The following is a 19,217-nucleotide window of genomic DNA, read 5'->3' as shown; positions in this document are numbered from 1 at the left end:
TACATAGCAATGACAGCTAAATCTGTACTTGCTTATACTGCCTTGCTTTCCAGTTTCGCGGCTACAGTACACTTCTTTTGACCTGAGAGCCTGGCAGGTGCATGTAAAGTCAATAAGTCTGTAATGAAAATATGATTCCTTCACAAAGGAACACAGAGAGTGACTCCACTTCAAGTTTTCTAGACCCAACATAAAATGCCTTCCTTTGCTACACATATTCAGATTGCAAAATATTTGGATGCGCCTTTTACTATACAAAATCAGACATCTGTACATCAATATGTACTTTCATGAACTTGACTCAATACAAAGCCAACTTTCCATGATTGTCTCCAATCTTCCTCTTATGGATAGGCAGAAGGCCTGGCCTATATTACACCTCATCTGGAGCTATAGTAAAGTGTCTGATGCTGCAGGGGAGATTCTGATCCATTGTGTGGACAAGATCCCAGTCACTGGCACAGAACCACACATGCAGATGCCTGCCTACATGTGTGTCTGGGTGTGATAATAAGACATATAGTTTCATCAAGTGTGTTTACATAAAACTCATCCTGTTTTATGGGCAACTCAAAGCATTACATAATCCAACTTGTGCTTGGAATATTTTGACCCATAGACTGCCTATAGACTTAGCATCGATAGTTGAAGTCGTCATGGCCTGGTTCAGAGGCTAACCATCATTACCCTATGATATTCTTTGGTCAGTTACACAATATGTAATTAGATTTTTTTTAAATGTGACTTCAATAAACCACATTGAACCACAGGAGCAGCAATGACAAAACATTTTTTACATTTTTGGGGGGAAGGCCAAGGATATATACGTCATAACATTTTGAGATGAAATACAACATTGTAAACCCAACTATATAACTTTAACCATTGATAGTGCTGATTCTGAGGAATTTGGCATAATTGTGAGGACTCGTATGCACACATTTATTGTCATTTATTCGTAATGATWATTTTTTTCACCACAACAATCATACTCTGCAAAATAGTTATCCAACACTGAATGGACAAAAAGTAAGACATATTTATACACGCTATATGTATAAAGCATTTTAGGAATGCTATAAACTAACAAAGACCCATCATATGAATCAAACACTGTCACATGGATGAACAAATTACTTAAACCACTGGAATGTAATTGCTCTCCAATAACATTCTGTTTTTAATTAAAGGCACATTTAAGGCGTAAAATCATCCTTTATGCTGTCATTAAGAAACATTGTCCTCGACAGTAATTGTGCAATGCAGCAGGGCATTTGGCACTGGGACATTTTTGTGATTCTAAGAATCCTTCCGCTGCTCATAATAACTTGTTTGTCAMTGAAAAACAAATATTGCATGTGGAAAATTCAGACTGATACATTATCGGAATGTCATTTGGAGACATCTCTCAATTTCTTTCTGAACTTAATACCTCAGCCATCTCTCAAGAGCCTCAGTTAATTTTTTWAAAACAGGCAACCATCCAACACTTGGCTTTACTTTGTTACGACGATATCCATCCATTCTTCTGTTGGTTGTAGAATGGACAGATGGGCTTAGCCCTTATTGCCATGGCAAGGTAACAGTGTTTTGTGCAGACCTGGCCAGCTATGGACAACATAGATCTGTCTATAACGAAAGCTGTCCATCAGGAGATATCCGTGGAACCTCAAATACAACTTCTCTTTGTACTCTTGACCTACATGTGTACATGGGCCACTGTAAACAAATAGCTGACAAGTGTGTGAGCCACACAGATATCCTGGGTGGCAGTAGAATGAGGGGACAGTTGTGATTCCTGTTGATCTTCCTTGTACTAGTACTAGTCAACCCCTGCCCTCCCAATCACTGCTGAGGATTTACAGAGAGGGGCGTGGTGGTGGGCGGGCAGGGGGTGGGGGCAGAGAGCCTTGTCCTGGAGGAGGGGCCTGAGGGGTTGGGGGCAGGGAGCTGGTTGGGGATGCAGGGTGTGGCGGGGAAGGGGGGCACATAGGAGGAGGGGGTATATGCAGAGTGGTTGGAGGAAGGGCTGGAGTTGGAGGAGGAGTGTAAGGTGGGGGTGTGATGGTAGGAGGTGGAGTAATGGGAGGAAGAGGAGTGGTAGAAAAAGGAGGGGGTTTTGAGGGCAGTGGAGGCAGTGTGGAGGTGGAGGATGGAGAGGGGGAGGCTGGGGGGCTGCCGGTAGGAAGGGGGAGTTTGCCTTGGGGAGGTGGTGGGTTGCAGCCTCTTGGAGGGGTGTAGATGGGGACTGAGTGATGGTTGTAGTGGGGGTAGCAAGGAGGAGGATTGAACTTGACCCGGGTGAAGTTCATGCATCGGCCCTGAAATGAAAGAGAGCGACAAGGTTAGAATAACGCAATGTATTATTTCTGAATCCACTGGTCAGTTGTAGAGGTGGTGTGGTTCAAAGTAAAAAGCAATAAAGGTATACATTCTCCAGTCTCTACACACATCTAAGAGACACAGATCTCATGATAAAAATTAGGAAAGTCGGTCACATTGATGTTTCACAGACACCAGTGAGGAGATTTTATGCTATTGTATTGCTTTGTCAGTTGTGCTGGTCAGTTGAATTAGCTGGAGGCATACAAATGTCTCTTGCTTCGAACTGTTACAAATTGAATGGACTGATTGCTACAACACATGTTCCTACAGCATGGCAACTTTTTTAAGAGAGCGTGTGCACTGTCCACCATCGACATTTCTATTTCAAATGACTGGGTTAGGGAGACCAACACACATGCTGTGATTTCCCATCATGATTCATGTCTGCATAGTGTCAGTGCTAAATCCAAAGAAAAATCCTTGCTGCAAAACTTTTACTGAAAACAAGATGTTTGTGATGCTATCCCAAACAATATCAATGCAAAGAACAGAGAGTACATAGACCTATGCTTTAAGATTCATGTAGTTTCAAGTTTATTAGTCATATGTACGGGATACGCAATGGTAGACAGCGTCCAACAAAATGCTTACTTGCAGGTTCCTTCAGAACAATGCAACAACAATAAGAAATAATAAAAGATAAGAATACGAACATAAAGTAAATTGCAATAGAATAGAATAATAGATTTTAGCATAAGTATAACGTATGAAGGCACAATTCATAGATCCAAATGTAGGGGGGGAGGCAAGTGTATAAATTGAGCAGTTTAATAAAAGTCTGGTAGCGACAGCTGTGATGTGTGTGTAGCATGAATTGAAGCAAAAAATGTATACGCAACATGCAACAATTTCAAAGACTTTACTGAGTGACAGTTCATATAAGGAAATCAGTCAATTGAAATTAATTAATTAGGCCCTAATCTATAGATTTCACATGAATGGAAATACCGATACGCATCTGTTGGTCACAAATACCTTTAAAAAAGGTAGGGACGTGGATTAGAATACCAGTCAGTATCTGGTGTGACCACCATTTGCCTCATGCAGGGCGACACATCTCCTTTGCATAGAGTTGATCAGGCTGTTGATTGTGGCCTGCGGAAGGTTGTCCCACTCCTCTTCAATGGCTGTGCAAAAATTATGCTGGAACACACTGTCGTACAAGTCGATCCAGAGCATCCCAAATGCTTAACGGGTGACTTATCCGGTGAGTATGCAAGCCACGTAAGAACTGGGACATTTTCAGCTTCCAGGAAATGTGTACGGATCCTTGCAACATTATCAACAACATTATCATGCTGAAACATTATCATGCTGAAACATTATCATGCTAAAACATGAGGGGATGGCAGCGGATGAATGGCACAACAATGGGCCTCAGGATCTCATCAAGGTAACTCATCAAGGTAACTCTGTGCATTCAAATTGCCATCGATAAAATGCAATTGTGTTCATTGTCCGTAGCTTATGCCTGCCCGTACTATAACCCCTCTGCCACCATGAAGCACTCTGTTCACAATGTTGGTATCAGACCACTCTCCCACACGACGCCATACATGCTGTCTGCCATCTGCCCGGTACAGTTGAAACCGGGATTCAACTGTGAAGAGCACACTTTTCCAGCATGACAGTGGCCATCGAAGGTGAGCATTTGCGACTGAAGTCAGTTACGACGCCGAACTGCAGTCAGCTCAAGACCCTGGTGAGGATGACGAGCACGCGGATGAGCTTCTCTGAGACGGTTTCTGACAGTTTGTGTAGAAATTCTTCGGATGTGCAAACCCACCGTTTCATCCACTATGTGGGTGGCTGATCTCAGGCCATGCCCCTCGAGAGACTGAAAAGATTTTGCATGGGTCCTCACATCCTCAAAATGTTCTACAGCTGCACCATCAAGAGCATCCTGACTGGTTGCATCACTGCCTGGTATGGCAACTGCTCGGCCTCCTGAGGATAGTGCGAAGGCCCAGTACATCACTGGGGTCAAGCTTACGGCCATCCAGGACCTCTATACCAGGCGGTGTCAGAGGAAGGCCCTAAAAATTGTCAAAGACTCCAGCCACCCTAGTCATAAACTGTTCTCTCTGCTACTGCACGGCAAGTGGGACCGGAGCGCCAAGTCTAGGTCCAAAAGGCTTCCTAACAGCTTCTACACCCAAGTAATAAGACTCCTGAACAGCTAATCAAATGGCTACCCAGACCATTTGCATTGTCCCCCCCCTTTTTTTTATGCTGCTGCTACTCTCTGGTTATTATCTATGCATGGTCATTTTAACAAGTTTACATACACTTAGGTTGGAGTCATTAAAACTAGTTTTTCAACCACTCCACAAATTTCTTGTTAACAWACTATAGTTTTTGCAAGTCGGTTAGGACATCTACTTTGTGCATGACACAAGTCACTTTTCCAACAATTGTTTACAGACAGATTATTTCACTCATAATTCCCTGTATCACAATTCCAGTGGGTCAGAAGTTTACATACACTAAGTTGACTGTGCCTTTAAACAGCTTGGAAAATTCCAGAAAATGATGTCATGGCTTTAGAAGCTTCTGATAGGCTAATTGACAGAATTTGAGTCAATTGGAGGTGTACCTGTCGATGTATTTCAAGGCCTACCTTCAAACTCAGTGCCTCTTTGCTTGACATCATGGAAAAATCTAAAGAAATCAGCCAAGACCTCAGAAAAACAAATGTAGACCACCACAAGTCTGGTTCATCCTTGATAGCAATTTCCAAATGCCTGAAGGTACCACGTTCATCTGTACAAACAATAGTATCCAAGTATAAACACCATGGGACCACGCAACCATAATACCGCTCAGGAAGGAGACGCGTTCTGTCTCCTAGAGATGAACGTACTTGGTGCGAAAAGTGCAAATGAATCCCAGAACAACAGCAAAGGCCTTGTGAAGATGCTGGAGGAAATAGGTACAAAAGTATCTATATCCACAGTAAAACAAGTTCTATATCGACATAACCTGAAAGGCCGCTTAGCAAGGAAGAAGCCACTGCTCCAAAACCACCATAAAAAASCCAAACTACGGTTTGCAACTGCACATGGGGACAAAGATCGTACTTTTTGGAGAAATGTCCTCTGGTCTGATGGAACAAAAATATAACTGTTTGGTTATAATGACCATCGTTATGTTTGGAGGAAAAAGGGGGAGGCTTGCAAGCCGAAGAACACCATCCCAACCGTGAAGTACGGGGGTGGCAGCATCATGTTGTGTGGGTGCTTTGCTGCAGGAGGGACTGGTGCACTTCACAAAATAGATGGCATCATGAGGCTGGAAAATTATGTGGATATATTGAAGCAAAATCTCAAGACATCAGTCAGGAAGTTAAGTATTGGTCGCAAATGGGTCTTCCAAATGGACAATGACCCCAAGCATACTTCCAAAGTTGTGGCAAAATGGCTTAAGGACAACAAAGTCAAGGTATTGGAGTGGCCATCACAAAGCCCTGACCTCAATCCCATAGAAAATGTATGAGCAAGGAGGCCTACAAACTTGACTCAGTTACACCAGCTCTGTCAGGAGGAATGGGCSAAAATTCACCCAACTTATTGTGGGAAGCTTGTGGAAGGCTGCCCAAAACATTTGACCCAAGTTAAACAWTTTAAAGACAATGCTACCAAATACTAATTGAGTGTATGTAAACTTCTTACCCACTGGGAATGTGATGAAAGAAATAAAAGCTGAAATTAATCATTCTCTCTACAATTATTCTGACATTTCACATTCTTAAAATAAAGTGGTGATCCTAACTGACATAAGAGAGGAATTTTTACTAGGAATAAATGTCAGGAATTGTGAAAAACTGAGTTTAAAGGTGTATGTAAACTTCCGACTTCAACTGTATATGTACACTACCATTCCAAATTTTGGGGTCACTTAGAAATGTCCTTGCTTTTGAAAGAAAAGCAAATTTTTTGTCCATTAAAAGAACATCAAATTGATCAGAAGTACAGTGTAGACATTGTTAATGTTGTAAATGACTATTTTAGGTGGAAACGGCTGATTTTTAATGGAATATCTACTGTGCATAGGCGTACAGAGGCCCATTATCAACAACCATCACTCTTGTGTTCCAATGGCACGTTGTGTTAGCTAATCCAAGTTTATCATTTTAAAAGGCTAATTGATCATTAGAAAACTCTTTTGCAATTATGTTAGCACAGCTAAAAACTGTTGTTCTGATTAAAGAAGCAATAAAACTGGCCGTCTTTAGACTAGTTGAGTGTCTGGAGCATCAGCATTTGTGGGTTCGATTACAGGCTCAAAATTGCCAGAAATGAATAACTTTCTTCTGAAACTTGGGTCCAGCAAAATTAAGGCAGTTTATACAATTTTGAAAACATTACAACACATTCACAGGTTTCACAACACACTATGTGCCCTCAGGCCCCTACTCCACCACTACCACATATCTACAGTGCTAAATCCAGGTGTATGTTGTCGTGTCTTTGACATCATTAAAACTGAAGACTTATTTATCAAATAACTCTCTGAAATTATTATTATGCGATTAAACTGATTAATCGTGTAACTGTAATTAACTAGAAAGTCGGGGCCCCAAGGAAAATAATCAGATTACAAAGTTATAATTTTCCTAATATAACTTTCAGATATTTTAATATCTGCTCAATTAGTCTTCGAATTAATGAATTATTATTTACCTTACGTTAGTCTCATTCCAAATTGTTGGTTATCAGTCTTCACTATGAGTCATCCATACATAAATTGTCTTAAAATCATTTATTTACTAACTAAGTAATTCACAGAAATGCATCACACAAACAAACAAAATAGATATGTTAACAAAGAAATGATAGGGGGATGTGCCCTAGTGGGCTAAACCGGTATGGCGGCTTGTTAGACAGAGTGATAATTATAACAATTGAAATGCTAATCCTTTGCACATGAACGCTCACTCATTCGGGAACAATTGCAATCAATATATATATTTACGCTCAGTGTGTCGTCGGGATCTCTGTTGAAAAGTTTGTTTCTGTTGGAGAGTCTGTCCGCCCTCTCTCTCTCTCTCTCTGTCGTGGTTAGAATGAATAGTTCAGAGTGACATTCATTCATGTCGTTATAGGATAGATGTTTCGGCGGTTGTCGGTCTTCGCGTTCAATGATACCGAATTCCTAGCTGCAGACTAGTAATTAATATCAAAGACTTGTTCTTATTCTGTCGGTATCGATAGTTTAAGAGTTTAACCACGTGGAATGGTTCAAAGTTCAGGAGTCTGGTCTCAAACCTTGGCCCTCTCGTTATCGAGGTAAGCTGGTCTGCAACCTTTAGCCATCTCGTAATTGAGGTAAGCTCGGCCTCGTGATAGAAAACCCGGGTGGGGGTTTTATTTGGAAGAGCAGAAAAGGGCCTGTCCCAGGACACAAGACCATAACTGTGCTCATAGGCGGTCCTCTGATTTAGTTAAACTCRAAAGGGAATTGGAGTTTCCTTCATTAAACAGTCCAAAATCACATTACACAATTTCACAAACAGTATCATCCTCACTCATTCATCTTATACAACAATTAGATGTAAGCCTCATATCTGAGGCTATTGTTTAAACAGCGTTATGGTAAGGTGGCCCTATTGTCTCCCATGAGTTTCACAAAATTGTACCAAACGGACCAGTTCGTAGCTGGATTCTTCACCGATCTTTTATACCTTCTCCAGAACATAAATGTTGTTCGGACCTCAAGTTCTGTGAGGTGGAAGAAATTCCTTTGTTCTCTCTATGAAAACTCACTCTCTCTCTATACTGTGGCCATGAGGAGATAATCTCCAACAGGAATTTACAACCTCTCTGACCACAGTAGCCTGGTTGTTGAAGACAGAGAGAGGGAGGTTGGTGCTCACTGTACCCAAAGAGGGCAACGTCATGACAATGTATATAATGTATGTTATCATGTGTGTGTGTGTATGCATGTATCTGTGCCAATGTTTGTTTTGCTTCACAGTCTCTGCTGTTCCATAAGATGTTTTTTATCTGTTTTTTTWWATCAAATTTTACTGCTTGCGTCAGTAACTTGATGTTGCTTGTTGGACCTGCCTTGTTGATAGTGTTGTTAAGAAAGCAGAGTATTGCTTTATTATAGACAGACTTCTTCCCATCTTAGCTACTACTGCATCAATATGTTTTGACCATGACAGTTTACAATCTAGGGTTACTCCAAGCAGTTTAGTCATCTCAACTAGCTCAATTTCCACATTATTTATTACAAGATTTAGTTGAGGTTTAGGGTTTAGTGCAAGTTTTGTTCCAAATACAATGCTTTTAGTTTTAGAAATATTTAGGGCTAACTTATTCCTTGCCACCCACTCTGAAACTAACTGCAGCTCTTTGTTGAGTGTTGCAGTCATTTCAGTTGCTGTGGTAGCTGACATATATAGTGTTGAGTCATCTGCATACATAGACACTCTGGCTTTACTCAAAGTCAGTAGCATGCCGTTAGTAAACATTTTAAAAAGCAAGGGGCCTGAACAGCTACCCTGGGGAATTCCTGATTATAACTGGATTATATCTGAGAGGCTTCCATTACAGAACACCCTCTCTTTATCTACATTATAGCAGGGTGTGTAAAGCCATAACACGTACGTTTATCCAGCAGCAGACTATAATCGATAATGTCTAAAGCTGCACTAAAGTCACCCGCGACTGCTTCCGGGTGAGCGGATTCCTGTTGGCTAATGATCTTGTACAGTTCGCTGAGTGCCGTCTTGGTGTTTGTTTGTGGCGGTATGTACAAAGCTGTTATAATAACACACGTGAATTCCCTCAGCATATAGTGGGGTCGGCATTTTAGCATCAGAAACTCCAGGTTGGGCTAACAGGAACTCTCAATGTTTTCAACGTAGGTCCACCAGGAATTGTTTATGAGAAAACATACCCCTATCTCTCTGACTCTAACCAGAAGCCGCCGTTCGATCCATTCGAAATATGGAGAAGCCATCTGGTTGAATAGCAGAGCCGATTGTATTGTCCGTAAGCCACGTCTCAGTAAAAACAAAGTCCCAGCATTCCCTGATGTCCCTCTGCAATTGAAGCCTTGCTGTGAGTTCACAAAGTTTATTTTCCAGCAATTGGACATTAGCCATCAGTATACTAGGAAGAGGAGGCAGTTTAGCTTGGATGTATTTATGCATTTATATTCCAAACAATAGCCAGTGTTTTGGAACACTGGCTTATGTTTTGGAATATTAAACAATTACCCTACGTACATGCTTTGCTTTCTGTGTGAGCTTTCCTCCTGTCAGGATTATTGTCAGTGACAATATTGCGTGTATACCCTTTTTTGTGCTTAAATCGGTTAAGCTGCCTACCTACCTCTCTCCTTACAATCCAACTACAGTGGATAGGTTACCAGTTGTCTGGGTCTATCTTGGTCCCTGTGGAGCAGCCTGAGAGAGGACTGAAGTGTGAGAGCATGAGGAGCCTCATCCTGTAGGAGCACTGAGGCAGGCTGGTGAGACCTTTACTGACTGCTGTTGGGAATCCTGAGGTTGAACCACTAATTCAAATCAACACTCCTATTCCCTTGACTCACGTAGCAGAGCAGACCTTTTTTTACTGCCCCCTGACCATTTATACATTTATGAAAGACTACCTGAAAGGAATACAAATAGGTTTTACTTCTTGAGTTCAGCTCTCTGACTTCAAAGCACAAACTAAGACGTAAAACAATGAATCCCAAATGTGGATGAAATATCTACAGCTGATGCAACCCTTGCTGTGTGCCACCACACCATGATGTTTTCTTTGTGTCTTAAATTGAAAACAGTACAGCTCCTCATTAGAGCCCCAACCAATGACTGTATGTGAATGGACAAAGCCATTGATCATGTGACACCATTCATTCCTATTGAGAAGACGTCATAGCGCATTGAAACCAAATGAAGTTGGTTAAAATGGCATCTCAAGGACACATAACATGCACAGTTTGAGCTAATCCAGGAAGTGATGTTACGGGCTAGCTCAGTGCTCCCCCTCTTATTGAATAACTCTAGTTGAAGGCCAACCAGGGTCCTCAGTCTGCCATTAGCAACTAAATTGTCCTTATAACTTGTTCTGTGTGTGATTTTAAAATGATTGGTTCAAGGACATACATCTGGTATATTATTGGTACCATGATTGTCTTCTAAAAATGTTATTTACACGAAGTTTTACATTTTTCCATTGACTGGGGATCCTGTTTTCTGCAGTTCTGCACTTGGCCTTGAACTTCCGTGGCTTCAGTGAGAGGGGGCAGTTGTTCTCTCCTGGCACCAACACAGGGGCAGAGGAGAGGAAGCAGGGACTCTGCTCTCTCCCCACTAGCCCTGTCAGTGCACTGGAACATTGGATAAAGGGAATCGGACTGAGTATGTGATGTCAAGTGGGAGTATTGCTGAAATCCTGGCCAGATTCTTTCCCTCCCACAGCTGCATTGGTTTGGAGGAAACTATAAAAACAATGCCTTAACTTGAGGTCTTAATTGCAACCAGAGCAGGCTTGTTTACTGAGAGTCAACAAGAAAACTAGAGAGCTCTCTGCCTAGCTTCCTGTGTACTAATGAACTAACAGCTTTATGGAGATGAGGTTTCACTCCTACTCTTAATTATGTACGGCTTAGTTGTTATTAATGTCAGCAGTCATTTACAGTGTGATAGGCATTAGAATAGAGTCTGCTGGTTTTTATTTTTGCTTTTTAAGTCTTATTTCCCCTCATGTGCTGGCAAAAGTAAATTCATGACAGCGTTGCAAGTTTTCTGATGTCTCTGTAATTTCCACTGTCTCTATTCACCATCTTACAGTGAGTGGGGTGTGCAGACCAATGGAGCTGCAGTAAACAGTTGTACCTAAGAAGACAGTATAAAAAGCCTCATTGGTAATTTTGTGTTCAGTCAGTGTAACAGGCCTTTCATGTGCTCCCCGCAAGGGCACAATGCTTCCCCTCGCCCTGCTGTGTACTTTACTGTAATATCTTCACATTCGCATCAACAAGTTACACAATTAACCACATAGCTTTATGTACAAGGAAAAATGAATAAATCAGCCACATTGGAAAATGCTAAAATCTTTAGAGAATTATTTGTTTGAGCCCATCCCTCAGATGACATGACTGAAGAACTTTGCTGACAATACACTTAGCCCCATCCACCCTGAATAGCTACACATTAATTCAGGTTGAACTTCCTGTGAAGGAGGAAGTAGAGTCTACTGAATCAATCTTCCTCTCTGTTCTCATTCTCCTCAGCACAGCCCAGTCGAACCTAACCACAGCTCCAGTGGAGGCTTCTGAGTGGAGGACGGCTCATAATAATGTCTGGAACTGAGCAAATGGAATGGAATCAGACACATGGAAACCATGTGTTTGATGTATTTGATACCATTCCACTAATTCCGCTCCAGCCATTACCACGAGGCCGTCCTACCCAATTAAGGTGCCACCAACAACCTTCGTATGCACAGCTCTCAACACAGGCTGTAACTCTCAACACAGGCTGTAACTCTCAACACAGGCTGTAACTCTCAACACAGGCTGTAACTCTCAACACAGCCTGTAACTCTCAACACAGGCTGTAACTCTCAACACAGCCTGTAACTCTCAACACAGCCTGTAACTCTCAACACAACCTGTAACTCTCGGGGGTTTCTAAAGTCATGGGTGCCAGCTCACTACTACTGTAGTTTTCCCAGCAGTCCTCTCTTTCTACAGTATGTGTGCTTTATTACTGGCAGCTGTGCCCATTTATGTTGCTACATTTTCTGTTGCTTCAAAATGTACTCATCATGCAAAGCCTGATTCATGCGTCACCAAATAAAAACACAGACTGGCTTTATGGTGGAGGAGGAGGAGGGAGTGATGGAGTTTCTAATGGAATAATGGACTATACCCCTTAGCAAATTACAAGTAAAAATGTTAACACAATATTTGTTTTGCTTGGATTTCATAGTTCCCTATTGAAATATAACTTATTTCAAAACCTTATTGTTTAATAGTTGAAAGTCACAACCTCTGATAGATTTAAACAGGTCAATGAACATCATGTGGCGCTATAATAGTATAGCTACAGTATGTTTTAGAGACTCCTGTACAGAACACTTGTGTTGCTATACGCCGGTTAGTTACAGGTTGCTTGATCAGGAAAATTGCTAAAATAATTACATTTTCCTCCAGTGGAAACCATGACGTGTTTCATAGAGCCCTGGGTTCCATATGACGCAGGCAGAGTTGGGTTGTAGAAGGGGACCTCACATGAACCTTGCTCTGTCTACATGTATCCAGCTTGTTGGGTCTTACCTTATCTCCTGGGTGTGGTCGCATCACAGACACACGGTCATAGCCTTTCCTCAGCAAAACCCACAGAGCATCCAGCTTGCCCTGCAATCACAGAGCAGTACACAATACCAATAAGATGCTTTTTGTGCATGGTTTTGTGTTGGTGTGACTATAAGTCGCTATGCAACATACATTTACACACTATACTAATACTTTACATGAATTTCCAGGGATTATCTTCGAACTCAACCCATAACTTCCTAATTTTCTCAATGCATGTCTATCTGTTACCAATTAGAGTGTTCACTTTGTAGATTGAAATTCAATTTAATTATAAAACAGCTGACCCAGATTATTATCAAAGCCAGAACCTGAACAAATTATATTTGCTCATTGTGAATTCTGCATAGACCCAGCCATTAATAAGAGGTTGGGGAAGGGGCAGAACAAAAATAATCTGTTTTTCTACACAAAACTACTGGTTCTGCAGCCCTTGTCCCCTGGAGGTCAGTCCAGTGTGTATCTGGTTTCAATTAGCCATCCCCTGCTGACTGTCAGGACATATAGAACAATGCCTTTAACTAGCACCTGGCCCTGTGTGTAGGGGCTCCATACCAGTGGTCACGTAAGGACTGGGACCCCAACACTAAAATATGAAATGCCTACATAATAAACTCCAGCTTCAACCCATCCTATCAGTCAAATACATGGCCATATATAAAGGAACCTATGTTGAGTATGTGATTGAACTTGACAACTGTGTGTGCAATGTATTGTCCAGGTCAATACCTTAATTGGTGAGTACCACTTATGAGGGCCAGGAGGCTTGCGCGTGCCATTGTTGAGGATGCGAGTCGGGGTCTGTATAAACTCCTGCTCGGGCATCTTCACCCTGGCGTTCTTGGCCTTCTCCAGCTTGGCTCCCTCCTCAGTAGAGCCTTTCTCACCCCAACGCACCTGACAAATAACAAGAGGTTTTAAGATCGGTCTAGCTTCATTTCAACCAAATTCAATCAGTCGGATCAACCACTGAGTGTGTGCTTGATTGTTTGCCATTGCTGTTCTTTCAAACAGAGTCTTCCTGTGTCAAATAGCATGGAGAGGACAGCTGTAGATTGTGAGGGAGGGCAGGTACATTACAGTAGTATGAAGTACAGTAGTGGGAATGAAATCTGGTTGTCAGCACTTAAACACAGCAGGGCTCCAGGGAAGCTCACCTCCATCCTTTTGATTCCACCCACACCTCTACCCCCATAATAGGAAGCATCAACCGTGGGCCACTTCTTCTTGGGCATCCCATCTTCTTCCTCATCCTGAAGTGGGGGGAAATAGAGAGAGTGTGTAAAGACAGGTGTTAATATCTCACATGTGGTTCACAGTATCTAAGACAGGGTTAATGTAGGTCTGAGATGATTGATTGATCATTTCACACACACTGGTACTGTTGGTTCTGAGATACAGTTTAAAGACCAAGCCCCCTGTCTCTCCATCTTTCATATACCCTACTCTCAGTCTAATATTTCAGGCCCTGGGTATGATTTCCTTTATTGTCTAAGTCAGTCTCCATCTACTCACTCTCCCCCTCGCCTCATTACCTCCAGTCCCGTCCGTGGCGTGCGTCAGATCAGAGGAAATGACAGAGCCCACAGCCCACCTCCTCATGTTTCAGCTCTTTCACATGCCCAGATTCAGATTAATTGAATCCATCAGGACTATGATGCGGGCCTGCCAGGGAGGAGGTGGCAATAACAATAGGCTGACGCCATCACCCTCGCTGACCCTCAGAGAGACACAGACAATGGGCAAAGAGCTTCACAGAAAAAAAGGAGGAGATACCTCCTATATGATCTAATTGAATTGGAGTGGGGGAGATGCTTACTTCACCAATTTTGTGTGGACATTCCATGTGCCGGGTTAATGAGGTGATCTTAKGACAATCGATATCTTACAAAATCAACATCTAAAAGAAGCACTGGTATAAACATAATGATATCAGTTGAGAAGACAAGTACTTGGATTGTGTCACTACAGTATACACCTGTCTCTCTATTCTTTCCTGATGACAACCATAGTCGCGTACCCCCCCCCAAAAAAAAAAAAAATGGGTCTATAATAAAAGGAAATATTGCAACATTTATGAAGAGAGTGTGTGCTGTAAAAAAGCTTAATGACATTCAAATGAGTCAAATTTGATAGAATTCTGTTGACAGTTGAAAATGTTTGTAAGTAGAGTCATTTGCGGTGCTGTTTGTTGTTCACTGTGAAAGTATTTATTGTTGTGAAGTATTGTTTGTTTCATCTGATTAGTCAGTGAATTTCCAGAGGTCTGGAGGGATTTCAAGGAAAGGATTCCTAACAGATGGCTCTTAAATAAGGCCTTAGTTGAAACCTTAAACTTAAAGAAAATCCCATACAGTGAAGTAAAGGGACAATTATTCTCAGCTTTATTTTTATCATACAGGGGAGGTATAGAAATGGATGATCAGTTTGTACAGTGACCAGAGAAGGGTCTGTTCAAAGAAGCTCTCATGCCTTTTTATCAGAAGGTATTTGCTGAGAGTAAGGGCTTCATAGTGGGAGGGTGTTGTCCTCATGACATGGGCGGAAGAAACAGCTTGGTCATATGTCAGTCTATAAAATCAAGGGGAATATTAAAGGTCAGTGAGTTGAGGTTATTGAAGAAAATGGACCATAAGCAATGGGTTCCTACACCTATTAACACTTCAAATGGATGTGCTACACTGTCCTTGTAGCCTAGGTTTTCTCTCTCGTGGATAGGGAATATACATCAAGGATAACTGTTGTTCAGTAAAAATCTCCAAAAAAAGAATGTGACTACTTTAACTATAAAACAAATGGCTGCAAGTGTATTTATGTTCTGCTTAATGGCCATTACATAATTTAACAGCCATATCATTGTGTAACAGTGAGTGAATGGAAACTTTTCTTCTGGAGACCAATAGAAGACATAAAATATATTAACCCACACCCCGAAAGTAATCAACATCAAGGGTTTACCTACCGAACTGTCTTCCACTACTGCTGGTGGGGGCTCATGGATAATCTATGGTGAGAGAAAGAGGGGGGGGGGAGTTTACACTCGTGACAAGCATGTAAAAAAGCAAATGTACTTCAAAAACACATTAAAATATATGTCACAGTAATGTGTGCCAAAAACAGGGTTGCATGAAAACACATGGCTCAGGAATTGTTTTTCTCTCTCCTTTTTCCTACTATTTACAAGGGGGGTGGGGGAATAGTAAAGGGCATTCGAGTCTATGCTCCACGCTCACTTGTTTTTCTGTTTTTAGCTATGAGGAAATTCAAGAAACCCTGTGTAAAATATGTTCCAGAAAAAAGGACATCTTCACAGACATGTAGGCTTTTAACTACCAGCTCCTCCTGTTGGATTTTGGCAGAGCCCTGTGATGATGTAGAAAAATATTAAAATCATTGAGATGTTTAGTAAATATTGATAATCTGTATTTTCCTCATTCACATTGCTCAATCTATAGGAAAATACATGCTTGGGGTGTGTCCATGGCTAACAAAACGTTGAGCAACTATAACTAAGTACATTTCCTTAGAAATGAACCCGGCCAAGGCAATGAATATTCATTACTTGAAATTAGATTATTTTCCCCTGTGCTTCCCAATCCCAAAGGCTGGGATGCTATCTGATTTCCCATGGTAACATAGCATCACTCTCCTAAACAGTGCTGGGCAAGGGTTTCCACTGAAAATAACTGACAAGAACTAAAAAGAGAGTGTAACATATAAAAAAAAAAAAATCTGCGTCTTTCCAACTTCTCTGTTTCCAGGCTTGATGGGAAATACACATTTTTAATTCCGTATAGGAGACCAAAGCGGTTAAATTGTGATCCATTTTGTCAGGCCTAGCTGGGAGGATTTTTGTCTAAATACTAGAACAGCATAAAGAAGCTATATCGTCCTCGACCTTGGAGCTGAGAACCACTGTTCTGTGACCCTCCAGTGGAACAAACTACTTCAACAGAGGGACTAAGTACTTCAGCACACCTTTACCACTGACCTCTGGTGGCCTACGGGCATAATGGACTAATTAAATCAATTGGAGGCAAAAAGGCCAAAGAGTCTCATCCTTCACTGACTCATATAACCCATCTCACCATGGAAATACTGTTTAGATTAGCAAGATGACTTGAGTGTGATTTATTCAGATAAAATAACTCCGTAAAATACATCCGTGATCATCTGTGATAAAGTACATAAATAAAGTACATAGAGTTCTCTCAGAAAAGACTTACTGGGAATGCTTCAAGCTACACACAGGTCTACCATATAGGGCCATTTGTATTTAATAAAATAAAAGTTTAAAAAAGGTTCAAGCTTTTAAGACACTGTCCATGAGTGTGAATGTGACAGATAGTGTATGTGACTCACCACAGTGCAGCAGAGAGGCCAGAACCACCAGAGCAGCATGAAGACTAAGAGCATCATGAGGATGAGCAGGGCGATGGCCAGGATGGTTCCATCAGACTGGGACAAAGAGAGAGAGAGAGAGAGAGGGACACAGGTCAAACTCAGTCTCCACTGACCTGCATGTTCCACCACAGTGCAAAGGCTGAGACCCATCAGAAAGTTAAAGTGCCTGTAATCATGTAACTACAGGGGACTAACTGTCATAGTTTGGGACAGTTATTGGTTCATGTGAGTCTTTGATGGGGGTACTGCAACAACATGCACCACCCCACTGTACTTACACAGCCCACTGTTGTAATGGTGACTGAACTGGAGATAAAACTGAGACCTTCATTCATGCTGACATAGAGGTTGGCTGCCCTGGAACACAATAGGGGTGTAAAGAGATAGCGTGTGGTTAGGATGGGTGACAGAAACATCAGCAGGTAAACAGCAGATAAAGAGAAAAACTGATATTCTTTCAGTGATTATAGTACTTACATTCCCTCTTCCTGGAGAATGGGTGCAGGACAGAGGAGATACGTATCTTCCACTATTAATGGCTTCACACCTAGGAGTACAGGAGAACAAAGGGTCACAACATTGACTCATACACAAACATATTGGTTCTGCTCTAGTCAAAGTGTAATTCAGACTGCACAGATCAGAACCCATTGACCTTTTGAGAAGTGGAGCAACAGCATACCTACCGTACCAGTCAAAAGTTTGGACACACCTACCCATTCAAGGGTTTTTCTTTTTTTCTTTCTACTATTTCCTCATTGTAGAATAATAGTGAAGACATCAAAACTATGAAATAACACAAGGAAGCGTGTAGTAACCAAAAAAAAAAGTGTTAAAATATTTTATATTTGACATTCTTCAAAGTAGCTACCCTTTGCCTTGATGACAACTTTGCACAATATTGGCATTCTCTCAACCAGCTTCATGAGGGAGCCACCTGGAATGCATTTCAATTAACAGGTGTGCCTTGTAAAAGTTGAGGAACTTCTTTCCTTCTTAATGTGTTTGAGCCAATCAGTTGTGTTGTGACAAGGTAGAGGTGGCATACAGCAGATAGCCCTCCTTGGTAAAAGACCAAGTCCATATTATGGCAAGAACAGCTCAAATAATCAAAGAGAAACGACAGTCCCTCATTACTTTAAGACATGAAGGTTAGTCAATGAGGAAACTTACAAAGTTCTTGAAATTTTTCACAAGTACAGTCGCAAAAACCATCAAGTGCTATGATGAAACTGGCTCTCATGAGGACTGCCACAGGAAAGGAAGACCCAGAGTTACCTCTGCTGCAGAAGATAAGTTCATTAATGTTAACTGCACCTCAGATTGCAGACCAAATAAATGCTTCACAGAGTTCAAGTAAGACACATCTCAACTGTTCAGAGGAGACTGTGTGAATCCGGCCTTCATGGTTGAATTGCTGCAAAGAAACCACCAATAAAGGACACCAAAAAGAAGAAGAGACTTGCTTTGGCCAAGAAACACGAGCAAGGGACATTAGACCGTTGGAAATCTGTCCTTTGGTCTGATGAGTCCAAATTTTTGATGTCAACCTCTGTGTCTGTGAGACGCAGAGTAGGAGAACAGATGATCTCCACATGTGTGGTTCTCACAGTGAAGCATAGAAGGAGGTGTGATGGTGCTTTTCTGGTGACACTGTCAGTGATTTAACCAGCACGGCTACCACAGCATTCTGCAGCGATATGCCATTCCATCTGGTTTGTGCTTAGCGGGACTATCATTTGTTTTTCAACAGGACAATGACCCAACACACCTCCAGGCTGTGTAAGGGCTATTTGACCAAGGAGAGTGATGAGTGCTGCATCAGATGACCTGTCTTCCACAATCACCCACACTCAACCCAATTGAGATGGTTTGGGATGAGTTGGACCGCAGAGTGAAATAAAATCAGCCAACAAGTGCTCAGCATATGCGGGAACTCCTTCAAGACTGTTGGAAAAGCATTCCTCATGAAGATGGTTGAGAGAATGGCAAGATTGTGCAAAGCTGTTATCAAGGCTGTCATCAAGGCAAAGGGTGGTTACTTTGAAAAATCTCACTTTATTTTTATCATACTGTACATGGGGGGGGGG

The 19,217-nt window shown here is 41.7% G+C and overlaps 1 protein-coding gene across 1 annotated transcript in view; it reads right to left on the bottom strand.

Annotated features, from left to right (window-relative positions):
- The window catches only part of LOC111973795 (anthrax toxin receptor 1), a 70,564-nt gene continuing 51,347 nt past the window's right edge, over window positions 1-19,217 (bottom strand). Inside the window, exons 15-18 of the mRNA XM_070447027.1 lie at window positions 13,881-13,976; window positions 13,453-13,620; window positions 12,685-12,765; window positions 1-2,321 (exon numbers count right to left, since the gene is read on the bottom strand). Coding sequence (XP_070303128.1) covers window positions 1,860-2,321; window positions 12,685-12,765; window positions 13,453-13,620; window positions 13,881-13,976 — 807 coding nt within the window. The 3' untranslated portion in view covers window positions 1-1,859. The remainder of the gene's footprint in view (window positions 2,322-12,684; window positions 12,766-13,452; window positions 13,621-13,880; window positions 13,977-19,217) is intronic.

This window comes from Salvelinus sp. IW2-2015, linkage group LG15 (genome assembly GCF_002910315.2).
Source record: "Salvelinus sp. IW2-2015 linkage group LG15, ASM291031v2, whole genome shotgun sequence".
Lineage (NCBI taxonomy): Eukaryota > Metazoa > Chordata > Actinopteri > Salmoniformes > Salmonidae > Salvelinus > Salvelinus sp. IW2-2015.
Note: the sequence above shows the minus strand (reverse complement) of the source record. Positions and strands in the feature narration are given on the sequence as shown.